This window comes from Canis lupus, chromosome 16 (assembly GCF_048164855.1).
Source record: "Canis lupus baileyi chromosome 16, mCanLup2.hap1, whole genome shotgun sequence".
NCBI classification, from domain to species: Eukaryota; Metazoa; Chordata; class Mammalia; order Carnivora; family Canidae; genus Canis; species Canis lupus.
Window position 1 is genome coordinate 53789240 of NC_132853.1, and position 15898 is coordinate 53805137.

The following is a 15898-nucleotide window of genomic DNA, read 5'->3' on the forward strand; positions in this document are numbered from 1 at the left end:
GCCGTGCTCCCCATGACAAAGGCCTCTTTCTTACGACACTTTAATAGCTCCAATACGGGGGACAGCCCTGACTCTCCCAAGGGCCCGCGTCTGAAGGCGGCAGCCGCGTGGAGGAGAAAGGCACTGCTTTCCCCCGGTTTGGTCCCAGCTGAACACGAGAGAGACCTAAGGAATACAGCACAGCAGAACCATCACTTCCTCCTGAGACAAGCAAGGAAAGCTCCCGAAGGGGCGAGGGAAACAACGCGTGTCCGGAAAGAGAAGAACGTGGGTGACGAGGGACGCGCAGGGCTCCGCGGCCCCGTGGCCTCCGTGGGCTCCGCGGCCTCCACGGCCTCCGCGGGCAGAAGCGAACAGAACTGAGCGGGTCAGAGGATGGAGAAGATGCGGACGGGGCAGGTGGAGACCCGACGTGTTGGTGGCCTGTGGCCGCGGGAGCCGAGTGCCACTAACACGGTGGCTGCAGACCACAGAGACTTATTCTCACGGTCCGGGGGGCTCCAAGTCCAGAGTCAAGGGGTCAGCAGGGCCAGGCTGCCTCCCGCACCGCCAGGAAAGGATGCCCCTTGGCTCTCCCCACTCCTGGCGGCGGCGGCCACTCCTCCCTTAGCCGTTCTTGGCTTGGAGCTACGTCACGCGTCACTGTCTTTACCTGGCCGGAGTCTCCCCTCCGTGTGTCTGTGTTGTGCATGTCTGTGTGTCCTCCTCTGTGTGTGTGCACGTCTGTGCCTTTTCTCCTCATCTTATAGAGACACTGGACGTACTGGATTTAGGACCCATCCTAAGCCAGCATGACCTGAGCTTAACTAGTTACACCTGTAAAGACCCTCCTGCCCAGGACGATGGCCATTCACAGGTGCGGGAGGTCGGGACATTTAACACACCTTCCTGGGGGTGGGGGTGGGGGGACATAATTCTACTACAACGTCATCGTCCAAAACACCTGGGGCTTCCTTCCAAGCAGCCAACCACCTCCTCTTGTTTGGGAACCCACGGGACAGGTAACTTGCCCTATCCACCCAGTGACGCAGCCCGGCGGTCCATGCTGGTTCCCAGGAGGTGGGGTGGGGAAGTGGCCACCCAGATATGACATAATTGCCACCCAGATTATCTCTGTCCCTTCTCTTTGGAGCTTTCTCCTCTCCCCAATTCCTTGTCTTGGCATCCGGCTGCATGGAGACACCAAGGCAAGGGGCAGGGTTCTTACAGCAGCGACAGACGTCTGGAGCGACGCTCAGCATGACCTTTGACATAAGCACTCAGTGAGACCGGCCAGATAGTCTGTCCCCCACTGTGGGCGTTGATACACGGCTCCAACTCCCAACACGGCCATGAGACAGGATGTCAGAGGGGACGAGGACAATGGAATCAGACCTCCCACAGCCAACGCGAGAGCAGCCACAGAGGGCATGAGACTGTCCTACAGCCAAGCTGAAGCTGTTTTTGGCACCACTTGGAGGGGGGGGCGGTGAGTTTTGAAGCCTCTCTGGTCATGGCAGGTTCGTGACCTGGGTGGCAGGAGGGTGGCAGGTACGTGACTTGGGTGGCAATGGTTCAGGGCACGCGCTCCAGAGCCAGGCTGCCGGGGTTCAAATCCCACCTCTGCCCTTCACTTGTGAAGGGCATTCCGCATCTGTAAAATGGGCATGGCAACGTCACGGGCAGCTGCAAGGATTGGCTAATATGCATGTCGATGAGCACAGGGTCTGCACGTGGGAAGCACTCGGTAAACGTCAGCTCTCACGACTGTTCCACGGATGCTGGAGGCAGGGGGTGGGGAGGTGGGCTTCTGCACTGGCCGGACCTCAGCTACACCCTGCAGGTCTTCCACTTGCCGTAGCATGCCCTCCCAGGAAGTTCCCAGGCTCTGCACCCTCATCTCCACGCCGGGATGGCAGTGATCAAGCCCAGAGCGACAGCCGACCTCACCAGTGTCACAAGGGCAAACCAAGTGAAGGGAAGACCACCACCCCAACCAAGCCGCACCGAGAGCTCCCTTAGAGTCTGTTCTGGAAAACACTGTTGCTCTCGGCCTCTCCTTGCTTGTAACAAGCTGTGTGGGAGGCCGGACAGGGCAGTGATGGGTCCCTCTGACGTACCCAGGGACATTACGCTCTCTGAACAAGGAGGGAGGCGGCCGCACTGCCTCCTGTCTGCGTAGCAGCAGCTTCTCCCTGTCTGCCACACAAGGGGCCATTTATGCTGGGCCCCCTCCTCCTCCCCCACTGCCTCCAGCCACCCCCACCCACGTCCCTGGCGACAGGGCTGGACATCTTGGCACGGGGGACCGATCTCCACACAACGTGTACTCTGTTTAGCCCGCGGCGGGCTTTGGGGGCGGGGGGAGGCAGAGACCCTACAAAGCTCTTTGAGAACAGCAGTGTGGCTGCTTTGTGGCTTTCCCAGGCACTGGAGACGACACAGACTTTTCTCTCCTCCATTCCCATCACCGCCCTGTCCGTCCTCCTGCACAGCTTGGTACAAGCAACTCGAGGTCTGTCAGTGAGTCCAGGGAATTGTGGGGTAAAAAAAGGGGGAAGCAGCTCGTGTCCTTGGCAGGGGCTGTGCATTACGAAACCATCTACAGAATTCCAGGCAGGCTGTCAACCGTCCCCCCAACCCCCGCCCCTGCCACCCGCTCCACAATGTCCCGGGTGCAGCACCGACCATGCACAGCCTGGACTTGGGTCCTGTGCAGAGAACAGAAAACGTGTTCCAGGCTCTGTTCAGACAAGGTGCAGGATGGAGAAAAGCATATGCCACGGGATAGAGGCTGAGGACGCTGGTGGAGCAGCCTCAGAGCAAGGGACAGTGGGCCTGAAGACTCCGTGCTGAGACATAACAGCAGAACGTGCCCGGGAGGGCCAGGGGAAAATCAGGGAGAGGAGGCTAGACATGGGGCCCACAACACAGGTCAGCAGCAGCATCAGGACCAGCCCCACACACACCTAGAGACCCCCACATTCCTGGCCCCATGTGGTCCCATGTAGACTGTGGAAGCCACTTCCAAACCAATTGTCCTTCTGGGTAGACAGGGGGCTGGGAGCCCTTGTCCTGGAACCTGGGCTGGGGCAGAAATGGGCCGGACATCTATCTATAGCGTCTGCAGTGGGCAGGCCTATTAATAAGCAAAGCCAATACTTGTGTTATAAAAGAAAAAAAGCAACAACCCACCTTGTACACTACCTTCCTGTACACCAGGCACTGTTCTAGGTGCTCGTGTATATACGCTCGGTTACTTCTGAGAATGACCTATGAAGTCAACACTATTATCGTTACTCATACTACTACTATGACCACTGATTATTATTATTATTGTGGGAATTTGCAGATTAGGAAACTGAGGCACAGAACAAAAATGAACCCGTTCTGGTTGTACAGTCAGCGAGTGGCAGAGCCAGGAGTCAAACCGGGGTGGTCTAGCTCCACGATCCATGCTGTTAAATATTCCACCTGTTCTCGGGTGCACTGGGTTGGGGAGGGGAGGGTGCTGCACCAGGGCCACCTCCCCCGCCAAATGTCTTCTCACAGGTGTCTCAGGGTGCCCTGTGCACGCGAGCAGCTGTAGGCAGCGGGCGCTCAAACTCCCTCCCGTGAGTGAGTGACACCTGCTATCTTCCCTCCCTCGGAAGCAGGTTCACAAGTGTCTGGGATTGACTGAGTCCCTGTTACTTGCCTTCTCTCAGATACACCCCAAACCCCACATTGGGCAAACAAGCACTGCACTCCGTGTGCGTGTGCGTCTGTATCAAGATTTACACCCTGTGATTCAGATGTGTATTAACAATTAACCCTGGGGGGATGCCTGGGGGGCTCAGCGGTTGAGCATCTGCCTTCAGCTCAGGTTGTGACCCTGGGGTCCTGGGATCGAGTCCCACGTGGGGCTTCCTGCATGGAGCCTGCTTCTCCTTCTGCCTGTGCCTCTGCCTCTCTCTCTCTCCCTCTGTCTCTCACAAATAAATAAATAAATAAATAAATAAATAAATAAAATCTTTAAAAACAATAATCCCTTTCCTTATAATATTATCCAGTTCTGGAGCCCCCACGTCCACACAGCAGAAGAAACAGAATTTGTCAATTAAAGGGAATTTAGTGCCTTCCGATATCGGGTCCTTCTCCAAAGGAAGTTGCTCTTTCCCTGGGTAATGCCAAGAAAATTCAAGTGTCAAGATCCCTCGTTAAGAATTCCCTCTCTTGGGGATCCCTGAGTGGCTCAGCAGTTTAGCGCCTGCCTTCAGCTCAGGATATGATCCCTGGGTTCTGGGATCTAGTCTCGCATCAGGCTCCCTGCATGGAGCCTGCTTCTCCCTCTGCCTGTGTCTCTCCCTCTCTCTCTCTCTCTGTCTCTCATGAATAAATAAATAAAATCTTTTTTTTTTTTTTTTTTTTAAAGGCACCTGGTGGCTCAGTTGGTGAAGCATCTGTCCTTGGCTCAGGTCATGATCCCAGAGTCCTGGGATCGGATCGAGTCCCATGTTGGGCTCCCCGCTCAGCAGGAAGTCTGCTTCTCCCTCTGCCCCTCCCCCTGGCTCATGCTCTCTCTCTCACTTGCTCTCTCTCAAATAAATAAATTAAATTAAATAATCTTAAAAAAAAAAAAAAACCCTTGTGGGGAGCTCTGCGGAGAGAATGGCTCCACAATGGTCCACAAAGAACAGCTCAGTCTAAGTCTGTCTCCGCCCAAGTGCTTGGCAGGCTTTTAGGCCCATCCTTCTTAATGTTCAGGACTAATAGAATAATTTTTATAACAGTATTATTTTTTTAAAAAGTCATTAGAGGGGATCCCTGGGTGGCTCAACAGTTTAGCACCTGCCTTTGGCCCAGGGTGCAATCCTGCAGTCCCGGGATCAAGTCCCACGTCCGGCTCCTGGCATGGAGCCTGCTTCTCCCTCCTCCTGTGTCTCTGCCTCTCTCTCTCTCTCTCTATGTCTATCATAAATAAATAAATCTTTTTTTAAAAAGTCGTTAAAAAAATAAATGTGTTACCCCCAAAACATAAAGAAAAAGCTAGCGGATCTTTGGGTGCTCTGCAGTCAGGCCCGTTGCGCCACTGCTTTCCTGAAGGTGCCGACGGTCAGGGTGCAGAGAGGCTGTTCTTTCCCTGTCGTCCCACATTTTCCCTCCTCCCGGAAGGTGGGGTGGGAGGCACACAAAAGCTTTGCTGTTAGGCTGACTCGGGGAAAATAAGACAGTGGGGCCACAGCCGTCAGGGCTGAACTCAATGAACCATCAGGATCAAAACAGCTTAGAATATAGAGAGGCTATAAAAATGCACACAGGGTTTTTAAATAAGCTCATACATATATAGTACACGGTCTTCCACTTCTGTAGGTACGACTTCTGTTTAAGACGCCCACCCCTTCAGACACCAACACGTCTCAGCTGCCTTTGGATCCCTCCCTTCCCTTCCTTCTCATTGTTCGCCCATCACCTGGCAACGATGATGTCAAACCACCGCCTGGTGGCACTGTGTGACACCTGCCGCCTGCCCGCCTGCCTGCAAATTCCACGGGCTCTTCATAATTCAAGGTAAAGGGATGAGTGGGAGGGCTGGAAAGAAGAATTTCAGAGAAAGAGCTGCTGATAGTTAACCCTAGAATTCCAGCCAAGGTAGCTTGATGGGGGGTCAGGAGGAGGGCTTGTTGGCAGAAAATAAAATCCCAGTCTGCTGTTGCAAATGCAGAACAACACAAGAATTCACTCCCAGCGGGGCACCTGGGTGGCTCAGTGGTTGAGCATCACAAGAATTCACTCCCAGCGGGGCACCTGGGTGGCTCAGTGGTTGAGCATCTGCTTTCAGCTCAGGGCGTGATCCTGGGGTCCTGGGATCGAGTCCTGCATCAAGCTCCCAGCAGGGAGCCTGCTTCTCCCTCTGCCTCTCTTTCTCTGTGTCTCTCATGAATAAATAAGTAAATTCTTGAAAAAAGAATTCACTCCCAGGTCTGCTGGAGTGATTGAAGGGTGGGATGGCGCGGCTTGTGGTGCAGGGAAGGTGGACAGGGTGCAGGCCACTCTGCGGTGAAGCAGGGTGGCAGTGGTTGGGTCAAGGTGTCTCCTATCCCAGGCACCATCCTGTCCCCATGCTGGGTTTTCTGCTTCTCAGACTGAAGGCCAGTGTTCAGAGAGACCGGGCTGGGCTCTGGCCCCCCTTCTTGCTTGGGGGTGGTGGTGAATGGTGTGACCCAAGTCCGTGGGTGGGTGGAGAGGTCAAGGTGGGCAGCCTCAGGGAGGGAGAGTCTCCTCAGAACTCTCTGGAAGTCTGGAGCTGGTCTCGCCACTGGGAGGCCTAGGGGACCCTGTAAGAGCGGCCTGAACTGAGGAGGTGGTTATGGCAGATGTGTGAGTAAACTACGATAAAGAAGTTTACGCGTTAGTTCTCCGAGACCCTCCCCATCACAGCCTGTTCTTGACCTTCTCTACATTTAATTTGCAACCCTGTTTTCAAGAATTTACTGGAACCGAAGTAGGGAGACTACTTGGACATACAGAAGCACACAAGTAATAGGTGACACCACATAGAGACAAACTCATCGACTGTTTGCTGTGGACCGATGACCAGGAAAATGTGTCTCCTGCCATTTTTGTTTCTAAACAAATGGCTGCTTGTGCTGGTTGACAGATGAGTGCTGTCTTGAGTGATGGTTAATACACCAACACATGTATTGGTTTTTAAGCCGGGGAAAGCATATATCTGACTTATGACTCATTCCTTGATCTGGGAGGCAAATATAGTTCTTTACACTTTATTTTGATGTCTCCCTCTCCCCCCACCCTGGCCACTTCGTGACCTTATCTTAGATGGGAATGCAAGCTAAAGGACCAGACATCGTTTCCCGAGCATCTGGGTGTCCGTGAGTTAGCATTAGCCGGTTGGGGGCACTTGGCAAGACACGAGAGACCCATCCAGGCCCAACTTGGGAATGTGTCTTGTGGATCATGCATGGCACACCATGAGTCTGCAGCCAGCCAGCCTCCTCGGCCGCACACAGCCCATTGCACCTGCCATTTGGGGTGTGTTCGAGGATCCAAGACGTCTCCCAACGTGTGTGCTTGGTCAAAGCCTAAATCGGAAGTGGTACGTGAAGCGAAACGCTTCCACCTAAGTAAGCTTGTTCTCCCTGCAGGTTTGAATTATGCGTGCCACGGAGTCAGGGGAGAGGCGAGGGCTTGCTTCCTCTCTGGGAAACATGTCCTTTGGAGGTGATGCCGCTTTGGAAAGGAAAACTACTTTCGCAGCAAACTCCCCAAGGACCTGTGGTCTGAAGAATTTCTCTGTGGTGAAACCAGAAGAAATTGCCACGGGTCCAGATCAGAAAGAAGCAAAGTCGTGTTCCCCTTGAGCCACGGGCTGCCCTTTGCTGCTGAGATTCTTTGCAATTTGGGGCGAGGGTGGGGATGCTGAATTCGGGATGAAGAGTGCAAGGCAAGCTATCCAGGGAGGGTGGATGGAGCATAGGAGGGCCTTGAGGGGGGAGGCGGGGGGAGGCATAAAGGTGAAGTGACAGCGTCACAACACTAGGTGGCAGCAGCCATACACAAATCACGCGCCCACGAGTCCAGGTCAGAATCCACCTGCCTTCCCGGGAGCATTCACTTTGCGCCTTTCTCTTCTCCCGTGGTGGCTGCGATGCCATGTGGGTGAGGAGAGAACCTCCTGCTTCCAGAGGCATCGTAAACAGGGTGCGAGGAAGAAGTCAAAAGTGGGCGTCGGATCGTTTGATGACAGGCCTGGACTAAAATTATGGTCTTCCCCTAAATCAAAGGGTCTAGAGACGGCCTGCAAAGGGCCAGACAGTAAATACTCTCCGCCTTCGGCCTTGCGACTCAGTGGCAATTACCCAACTCGGCTATCGCAGCACAGAAGGAGCTACAGATGATCTGTAAAGCAAACGGGGGTTGGCTGTGTTCTAACAAAATGCCGTTTCCAGAACCGGGTGTTGGGCCAGAGTTTGCTGACCCCCTGCACTAAATGAACAGCAGCGAGCCTCATCCGCGTGTACCTCAGGCACATGCAAGGTAACTCCTGCTCCCAAGTCCATGCAAATGCGTGCTTTCTCCCTCCGGGCCCTTCCGCCGTGCCCCGTGATCACCTGTGTCTCCCTGTTGCCCGAACCTGAATTCTCCTTTCTCCCTTCTACACCCCTCAGATCTGCTGACAGATGCCGTCTGGACATTCTGCATTTAAAACCTCTTCCTCCCACTGCCCCCCGCCCCGTCATTCCCACATTGTCGCCACCTCCCTTGTCCTCCTGGTAGCTGTGAAGGCACACAGCCGAGGGCTGTCAACACGCATTCGGTCAAGGGCTGGATTCTTTCCACTGGTCTATCTCTTCCCCTCAAGTGATCCCATCAGAGCCAGATCACTGTTCAAATCACCTCTTGGGCTTGGTCATTTCCCGGCGCCAGAACCCACCCAAACGCCAGCTCCTTGCTCAGTGATGTGTTTCTCCAGCCGTCAGGTGTGCCTTCTAGAAACCACCAGTGAACTCCATCCTCGGTGACTTCATCTCTCCGCCTTGAGCCCTACCTGGGCACTTGTTGACAGCACTCCCTGCCTCCGTCATCTCCACCTACCCAGGCTGACCACCCCCCTGCTCCTGATGAGATACCACCTGTTCTGGGAAGTGCCCCTGACGTGAGGGAAGGATACAGATTTGGTTGGCATCCCTCCCTTGGAGCTTCCGCTCTGCCTGTCTTACGGTGCCTGCGGGTTTCGCTGCCCACTAACCCACAGTTTGGCTATCTTTCCTGTTAGTGATTTTCACTTATGTCACACTGAGGTCACAGATTTTGGGAAACACGCATGCATTCATGCTTTAAAAAGAACATAGGTTTTTTCATCGCTGGGTTGGGGTTCTACATCTGTCCCTGACATGCATTGTTAACTTCTTATCTGTTTGCTCAGCGCCAGAGAGGGGGATAATAAACCCTCACCGGGACTATGGGTTTGTCTTTTTTTCCCTTGCAATTCCGACCATTTTTCTTAACCCCTTTGAGACTTAGCGTTGCCAGGCGCATACAAATGCAAGCCCATTATATCCTCCTGGTGCACTGTCTCTCTCCTTGTGAAGTCCTGACCTTTATTCTTTCTGTGGTTTTCTGCCTCAAAGCCTGTTTTGTCTGATTCTAAAATTGCCATCCCCTGCTTTCTTTTGGTCCACGCACACCTCGTATCTTTTCTCATTCCTTTATTTTCAAGCTCCCCATGTCATGTTTTAAGCGTGCCGCTTGTTCAGCACATGGTGCTGGAATTTCACAAAGCACAACCTGTCTCCTTTCACGCGGAGGTGCGTTTAATCATCCAATGACTTTGCTTTTGTGGCCCACGTAGCAGCATTATTAGCCTGTCGCTTCCTTTCACCTTCTCCCTTGCCCCCTTTCGACCACCCGTTGGTCCCCAGCCTCCTATGGAAACTCATCTGTACCATGAGCTGAGGGCAGAGGAAGCTAACAAACCTGGTCCCGGGGAGGGGGGGGAGGGGGGAGCTGCTGGGTATTGTCCCTGCTCCAGAGTAGGATCACAGGCATTTGGAAAGGAAGAACCCAAATCACGAGCTAGATATGGATTGATGGGTGGGCAAGTGGGCTGAAGGGTAGGGTCTGCTGGAGGGACAGCCCGCCCTCCCCAGACCCACTGCAGGCTATGGCTGGAGTGGCTAGAGTGTGGGGGTGTGAGAACCACCCCCCTCCAGTAGCTCATTCAGCAGGGGGTTTGGGGAGGCTGAAAATCCCAAGGCCTGCAGCAACTCATTCCCAGTTGGGGGGTCCTGTTGAGCATTTATGTAACTCCAGAGAGCCTGTTTGGTCAAAGGGAAGAGAGGAGCTGGGTTGGAAAGGCTTTTGCTCTACTTTCTTCAGAATTATTTATGAAGATTAGCAGAAAGTACAGGTGATAGAATAGAGAGACATCTAAGTTGACATCTCAGTGTCCCAGGAGACATGGTGACACCAGACTGAGAGCCCGGACTATGAGTGCAGGGCCTGGGGCACGGCTGTCACCTCCTGGCCACAGACCTGCTGCAACGTGCCCAATGCTTGTGCCCTGGGAGGACCTGGCCCGTGGATGCTTATGGGGCCAGCCCCTCAGGGCTGCTCTGTCACCCCAGCTCCTGCAAACTCTGAAGTTTCTTGTGGTCTAAGTGAGGCCAAGATCAAAACAGCTGTGCTGAGGACACAGAGCCACACTCCCCGACCCTCTCCCAGTGGGAGAAAGAGCAGTCTGCAGGGTGTTATGAGTCACAATTAGCCCTTGATTTTGGTGACATTTCTTACATTATACAGTCCACCCCCCCACCCCCGCTGTCTACCTCTCATTTGGTTTTCACAATAGACATCATGTGAACAGATGACGCTAGAGTGACTTGCAAGCCTGACAGGAGGGAATGAGAAGCTGAGAATGGGGAAAATTTTGACTTAGAACATGCCAGCCCACACGCACGTCTGGGGCTTCAAGGAGCACACATGTCCACTAATGTGTGGTGGTGGGATTTAAAGACTGGCAGAAACTATGCTTGACATGTGGGTGCCCGCATCGGCTAAGGGAGTAGCTAGACGGAGTGATGGGCCATAAGGAGGCCTCACACAGGTTCAGCCGCTGGGGAAGGGCAGGAAAAGGGGTCTCAGAGAAATGAGTTGCTGGGGGAGACAGACACAGGGTTGATTGCTGAAAGAGGTGGTGTCTTGTGGGGAATGAAAGTCTGTTTTCAGATTGCATTGGTCAGAAAGCAGTGAAGTGAGCTAGACACAAGGGTCAGACACCAGTGGCCTCCAGGCCATCTCTTTAACATGAGTTACATTTTTAAAATGATTGTGCCTTTAGATGGTGCCTGTGCTGCCTAGCTGAGGTTCACGTCCATCCTCACCATTCCCAGCTGTCTCTACCCGATGACTGTGTCCACTCGTTTTCTTGCTCCTTTGTCTCCGAAAGGTACCTGGCACTGCCACCCTTGGATAGAAGGCTCCTCCAGCCTTCTATACAAGCCTGGAAGCTGTAGGATTCCCCCACAAAACCCTCCAGCCTGGAGGCTGTAGTATTCATGGTTTTGTGGGCTCCGGGGGCCATGTAGAGCCCACCTCCATGATGGCTAAAGGATAAGCCTCTCTGTGTTCCCAGGGCTGTCACCTTATGTAGACCCTGTGTAATGCCAGGGAGGTAGAAGGGAAGAAGAATTTATAAGGTGTAGTGATCATCCATGGAAGACTGTCTATAGAAATGAGGGGTCAAGGAAAGCAGTGAGTTTGGTTTGGTCAACCAATGGCAAGGCAGTGTTGGGGAAGTCTTTGGAGGGGACAGGTTTTGCATGACGGGGGGTGGAGGGAATCAGCTGAGGGTGGAGATCCTTAGAATCATCTAAGCAGAGATGTGTGCAAGGTAGCTAGACCCACAGGGATAAGTTCTGGAGAACAATCTAAGCTGAAGACCAGCGTTGGCATCCCCCACAGGTAGATGGAAAATAAAGTCTTGGGAATGGAGAAGGTTCCCCAGAGATGGATCCTGGGCAACATCAACATTTCGGAAAGGGCCAGAGGATGAGAAGCCCACAGAAGAGCATGCAAAGTAACGGACACAAAGTGGGGGAACCAGGGGACTTCAGCGTCCTGAGAGGAAAGGGGGGGGCTTCAAAAGGAGGGGGCAGTTGAGAGCATCAGTGATGACTTTGTTATTTATTTATTTATTTATTTTGGTCTTTGGTCTTTATACTTTGAAAGGATTTTGGGGAACGCAGGTGATTATGTCCGTGTTATGTTTTCAAAGTGGTTACCCATTAGATAGCTCATCTGACAAATGGGGTAAATCTGCTCCTTTGATGGGCAACCTCTCTCAGGTAAGCTTCACCTGATCTCACCCACACTTCCACCAGTCTTGGCCTTGTGGGGCTGGGGGTGACCAACCAGGTAACTAACATTTCCAGAGCACCACTGGGTATGGCGCCACACTGCTCTAGGGCAGCAGGTGCTGGCTTACCTGGCACTCTCGAAGGTTGCAGATGCCGTCTTCTCTACAGCCCCAAATCCAACGCCGACAGCAAGACCCTCTGGAACAGACATAAAGAAGCAGGAGGGGTTAGAAGCAGTTTTTCAATAAGGTTCATCACTATCACTGTGTCAGGTGAGACAGTGTCAGGCTTCCAGCAACAGAAAACCCACTTAACAGGAGTTTAAACAGGGGTTGGCTGATGATGGTCTGGGGGCCCAATCTAGCCCACTTCCTATTTTGGTATGGCCTGAAAGCTAAGAACAATTGTTACAGTTTTAAATAATTGAAAAAAAAATCAAAGAAAGAATAGTATTCCATGACACATGAAAATTATATAATTCTAGTGTTCACAAATGAAGCTTCATTGGCACCCCGCCATGCTTATTGGTTGACAAGTTGTCTGTGGCTGGTTTTGCACTACATCAGCAGAGAAGAGCGGTTGTGACAGAGACCATATGGCCCAAAGACCTAAAATACTTACTGTCTGGCCCTTTATAGAAAGAGTTTGATGACTGACTCCTGAGCTAAACACAGAAGGTTTTATTAGCTCAAGTAACACGACGTCCAAAGGCCGATGCGGTGGCCCAATGACATCTACCCAGACATGTGAGGAGCCATCTTGAAGTGGTAGACTGTTCCAGTCTACTCTGAGATGGTGTGGCTATAGTCTAGCTTAAGCTTGGGGATGAGCAAGATGATTCCCCAAGTCCTTTCCAGAGGGACTAGTGAGCCTGCCAAGTTTAATAAGCCCCTGACTTTGATCAAATGTCAAAGGACAATGCTGGTCCTTTGACAGTGTTGGAAGATGAAGAGGGAAGAGTTATGGAAAAAATGGAACTGTCCTAGTGGCCTGGGACCAGAGGGGTAGACCCATAATGTTAAAACACTTTCTGATATCTATGGGAGAGTTTAAAGACCCCTCTGAATCAAAACAGGAAAGAGGACTACCAAGATTGGTCAGAAGCAAGACCAAGGACTTTTGGGGCTAGAAGGAACTTTTGTGTTATAAAGAGGGAAGGGGGAAAAAATCTACTGAGTGAGAAGGGCTTGTCTTCTTTTGGGATTCACTGTCTCTTTGAAATGTTTCTTTTTGTCCTATATGTCCTGTTTAGTTGGGGTGGGCCAGCCAAGGATGCTGGGAGTGTAATGATGACTCTGGGAGGCACCAAGAGACAAAAAGGCTGCTCAGACTTGTCCCATGTCAAGGGGTAAGAGATCACCTATAATCCAGTCTGGTTCACCAAGAGGCCACAATGGGGTTTGGAGCCCAAAGACCCTGCGAAGGCATAAAGGGCTTTTTTTTTTTTTTTTTTTGCCTCACCTTACCCTTTGTGCATCAGTCCCTTGTGGGGACCTTATTAGGTAGCAATAGCCACTGAAGGCTGCTGCTGGAGAATTTGGGATTCTGATGCTCCATCAAATATCTTCCCATATTTCTCATAATGACAAATGATGGGATAAAGAATCCTAGGATTTTGGAGGTAGAGGAAACCCCAGAGATCATGTGGCATGACTCTTGGATCACTGTCAGATTCAGAATTTAGGGATCTGGGGGGCATCTTTCCAAAACCCGACAGCATCTTCCCAGCATACAAGATATACACTGCAGGAGACTACAGAGAAGCCCCTGAGACAGTGCCTCTAGAGGCTCTGGGACCCAAGTAGCCAGCCAAGTCAACACTGCCAGAGCAACCAGATGTTTCAAAAATCAAGGTTTTAAAAACTGATTTATTTTTACTTAATTGTTAAGGCTTCTGATGTAAATTCTTAGCAAAGTCTGAGGCTTCACTCAGCAAGTCTTTCTTCTGAGAGGACTCTGATGCTAAGATCTTAGCATCTTTGTGCTCTGTCTTCTGAGAAATGGGGGTCTGGTGGCCCTCTGTGGGCCAGATATTGCTCTGGAAGCCTTATACATGAAAGCAAAGGTAGCAATTATCACCTCTGCTCCCATATCAGAGAGCAAAGGTGAGGGAGAGCTGGTCTGAGGGCCCAGGTGGGCTCTGGTTCTGAGGTCCAGGCTCTTCATCCTCCATGGCTGTGTGTTCTTTTCCACCTCTCCCAGAAATGTCCTCTGAGGGTGGAGAGGAAGCCACAACTCCAGGGAGACCTTTGGAGGCATGTTCACCATTTCCAATTTTGCCTGATGCATCTGACAATCTTTCGAAAGGGGGAGTGTCCTAGGTGAGAGCTAAATTTCAGAGCAGGCTGTGATGAAGATGTCTGGGGGCTCCAGGCAGCCTTTCTAGGAGGATGGAGGAAGCCTTTTTTATGCATCTTCTGAATCTCAGAAAACTGGAGGACATCTGAGATGCCTCCATCTGGCCAGTCTCCTACCATCACAGTCCAGTGTTTACAAACCTGCTGTTCTCAATTTTGTTTTGTGCCAACACAGCCAAGACCTCAACCCACTCTCAGGGGTAACTGTGGGTCTCCGAGGTAAAGAACTTCACCAGAGACCCCTGGCCCACCAGGGAGAGGTGTCAAAAGCTAGGGAGGGACCAAGCCTTGTTTTATGACACCAGAGGGGCATATCCCTTCCTTTGAGAAAAATGTGCTTTTCTAAACTATAAACAACAGTTGGTCTGTTCTTTTGTTAAAGATTTTGCTCTAATTAGTCATTTTAATGTAAATGATAGTACAGCTCTGAGCCACATGACCTATATTAATTAGCAAACTAACCCCTTCTGGTTATTTAGTATAAGTCCCAGCGTGCTGACTTGCATAAATGCTCATAATAGCTCTGGGAGGGTGGGCAGGTGAGTACCCAGTTACGGCAGGAGAAAAAGCATCTGCCCAAAGGGACACAAGCCCTGAGAAGCAGAGCCAGGCCTTGAACCTCAGTGCCCTGCTCCCCCCCACCCCCACCCATTTGCCCACCTGCGCTTATGGCTTTTTCCCAGGTGTGGGGGTGGGGGGGCAAGAGCTGGCATCTGAATCTGTACCCAAAGAGGTTTGGAGCAAAGTGAATGCATAGTCCCTCTTTCCCCACCCTGACCTGGGCTAACAGTGAGGGAACCTTCTGTGATGATTTGCAAAACGAGGGGGTCCCTCCTCTCTGCTCTGCCCTAGGGGAGGGAAACACAGCCCCTGGCCCCAAAAGCACAAGCTATCCTGGGAAGTGGCCAAAGCAGTGTTCCCCCAGCAAGGGGAAGGAGAGGTGATGGAGAAAGGGAATGCAGTTGCTACCTTGTCTGAAGGTAGACTAATACCCAGGAGAGAAACTAATGAGAGACCAAGACAAATTACACACGCAGAAAGAACATAAATAAGAGAATTAAGGCAGATACTTAAGATCAACAGATGGTAGAAAGAACCCGCTGGGTGGAAAAGGAGCAGAGGAAAAAATTGCCGACGGGAGCTCACACCCCAGGTGTTCCACCAAAAGTGCAAATTAGGAAGGTAATTAAGACAAGAAACCAAAGTGACTGGAATATTATCAGTAAGCCATTGCCTCTTTTCACAGCTACTGCTATTAACTCGGGTGCAAAGAGAGAGATGAATGCCAGCCCTGCAGTTGTGAGTCTGGTGGAAACAGGGCGAGCCAGAGTCCGAGGACCAGCCCGCCCCCTCCACTCTTCGGCAGGGGGGGGGGGGAGGGAGGGGTGAGTGGGGGGGGCAGGGGTGTCTGCTTCTCCAGCTCCCCCACCCTCCTGAATCTCCATCCCTCCTTGTCACCCGCAGAGAAAGGGAAGAACAAAGAGGCTATGGCTCAAGTCCTGGTCTATTGTTTAAGGTTCTTGTAAAAATGAAAGAAAGATAATGAGGCTTTGCATTTGGGATGATGTGCATAGAGCGGGCTTTCTCATTACTGATGTTGTGTTGTAAGAGGCTGTACCTAGGGAGATATTGAGGACATCCCTGGCCTCTGCACACCAGGTGCTGCTCACACCCCCTCCCCTCGAGGTGTGCTTATCAAAAATG

The 15898-nt window shown here is 52.0% G+C and overlaps 1 protein-coding gene and 1 long non-coding RNA gene across 13 annotated transcripts in view; one reads left to right on the forward strand and one right to left on the reverse strand.

The window, feature by feature from the left end:
• Nucleotides 1-15898, reverse strand: part of SLC39A11 (solute carrier family 39 member 11) — a 358069-nt gene that overhangs the window by 52826 nt on the left and 289345 nt on the right. For all 12 annotated transcript variants that reach the window (XR_012009254.1, XR_012009253.1, XM_072781410.1 and 9 more), the window contains one exon: nt 11966-12035. Coding sequence is in view for 10 of the 12 variants with exons in the window: in XM_072781410.1 (XP_072637511.1) it covers nt 11966-12035 (70 nt within the window). In the remaining 2 variants the exon portion in view is untranslated. The remainder of the gene's footprint in view (nt 1-11965; nt 12036-15898) is intronic.
• Nucleotides 73-9450, forward strand: LOC140607080 (uncharacterized). The gene is made up of 5 exons (XR_012009255.1): nt 73-367; nt 750-1499; nt 5332-5529; nt 7125-8016; nt 8148-9450. It is a non-coding gene; the product is annotated as an uncharacterized lncRNA (long non-coding RNA).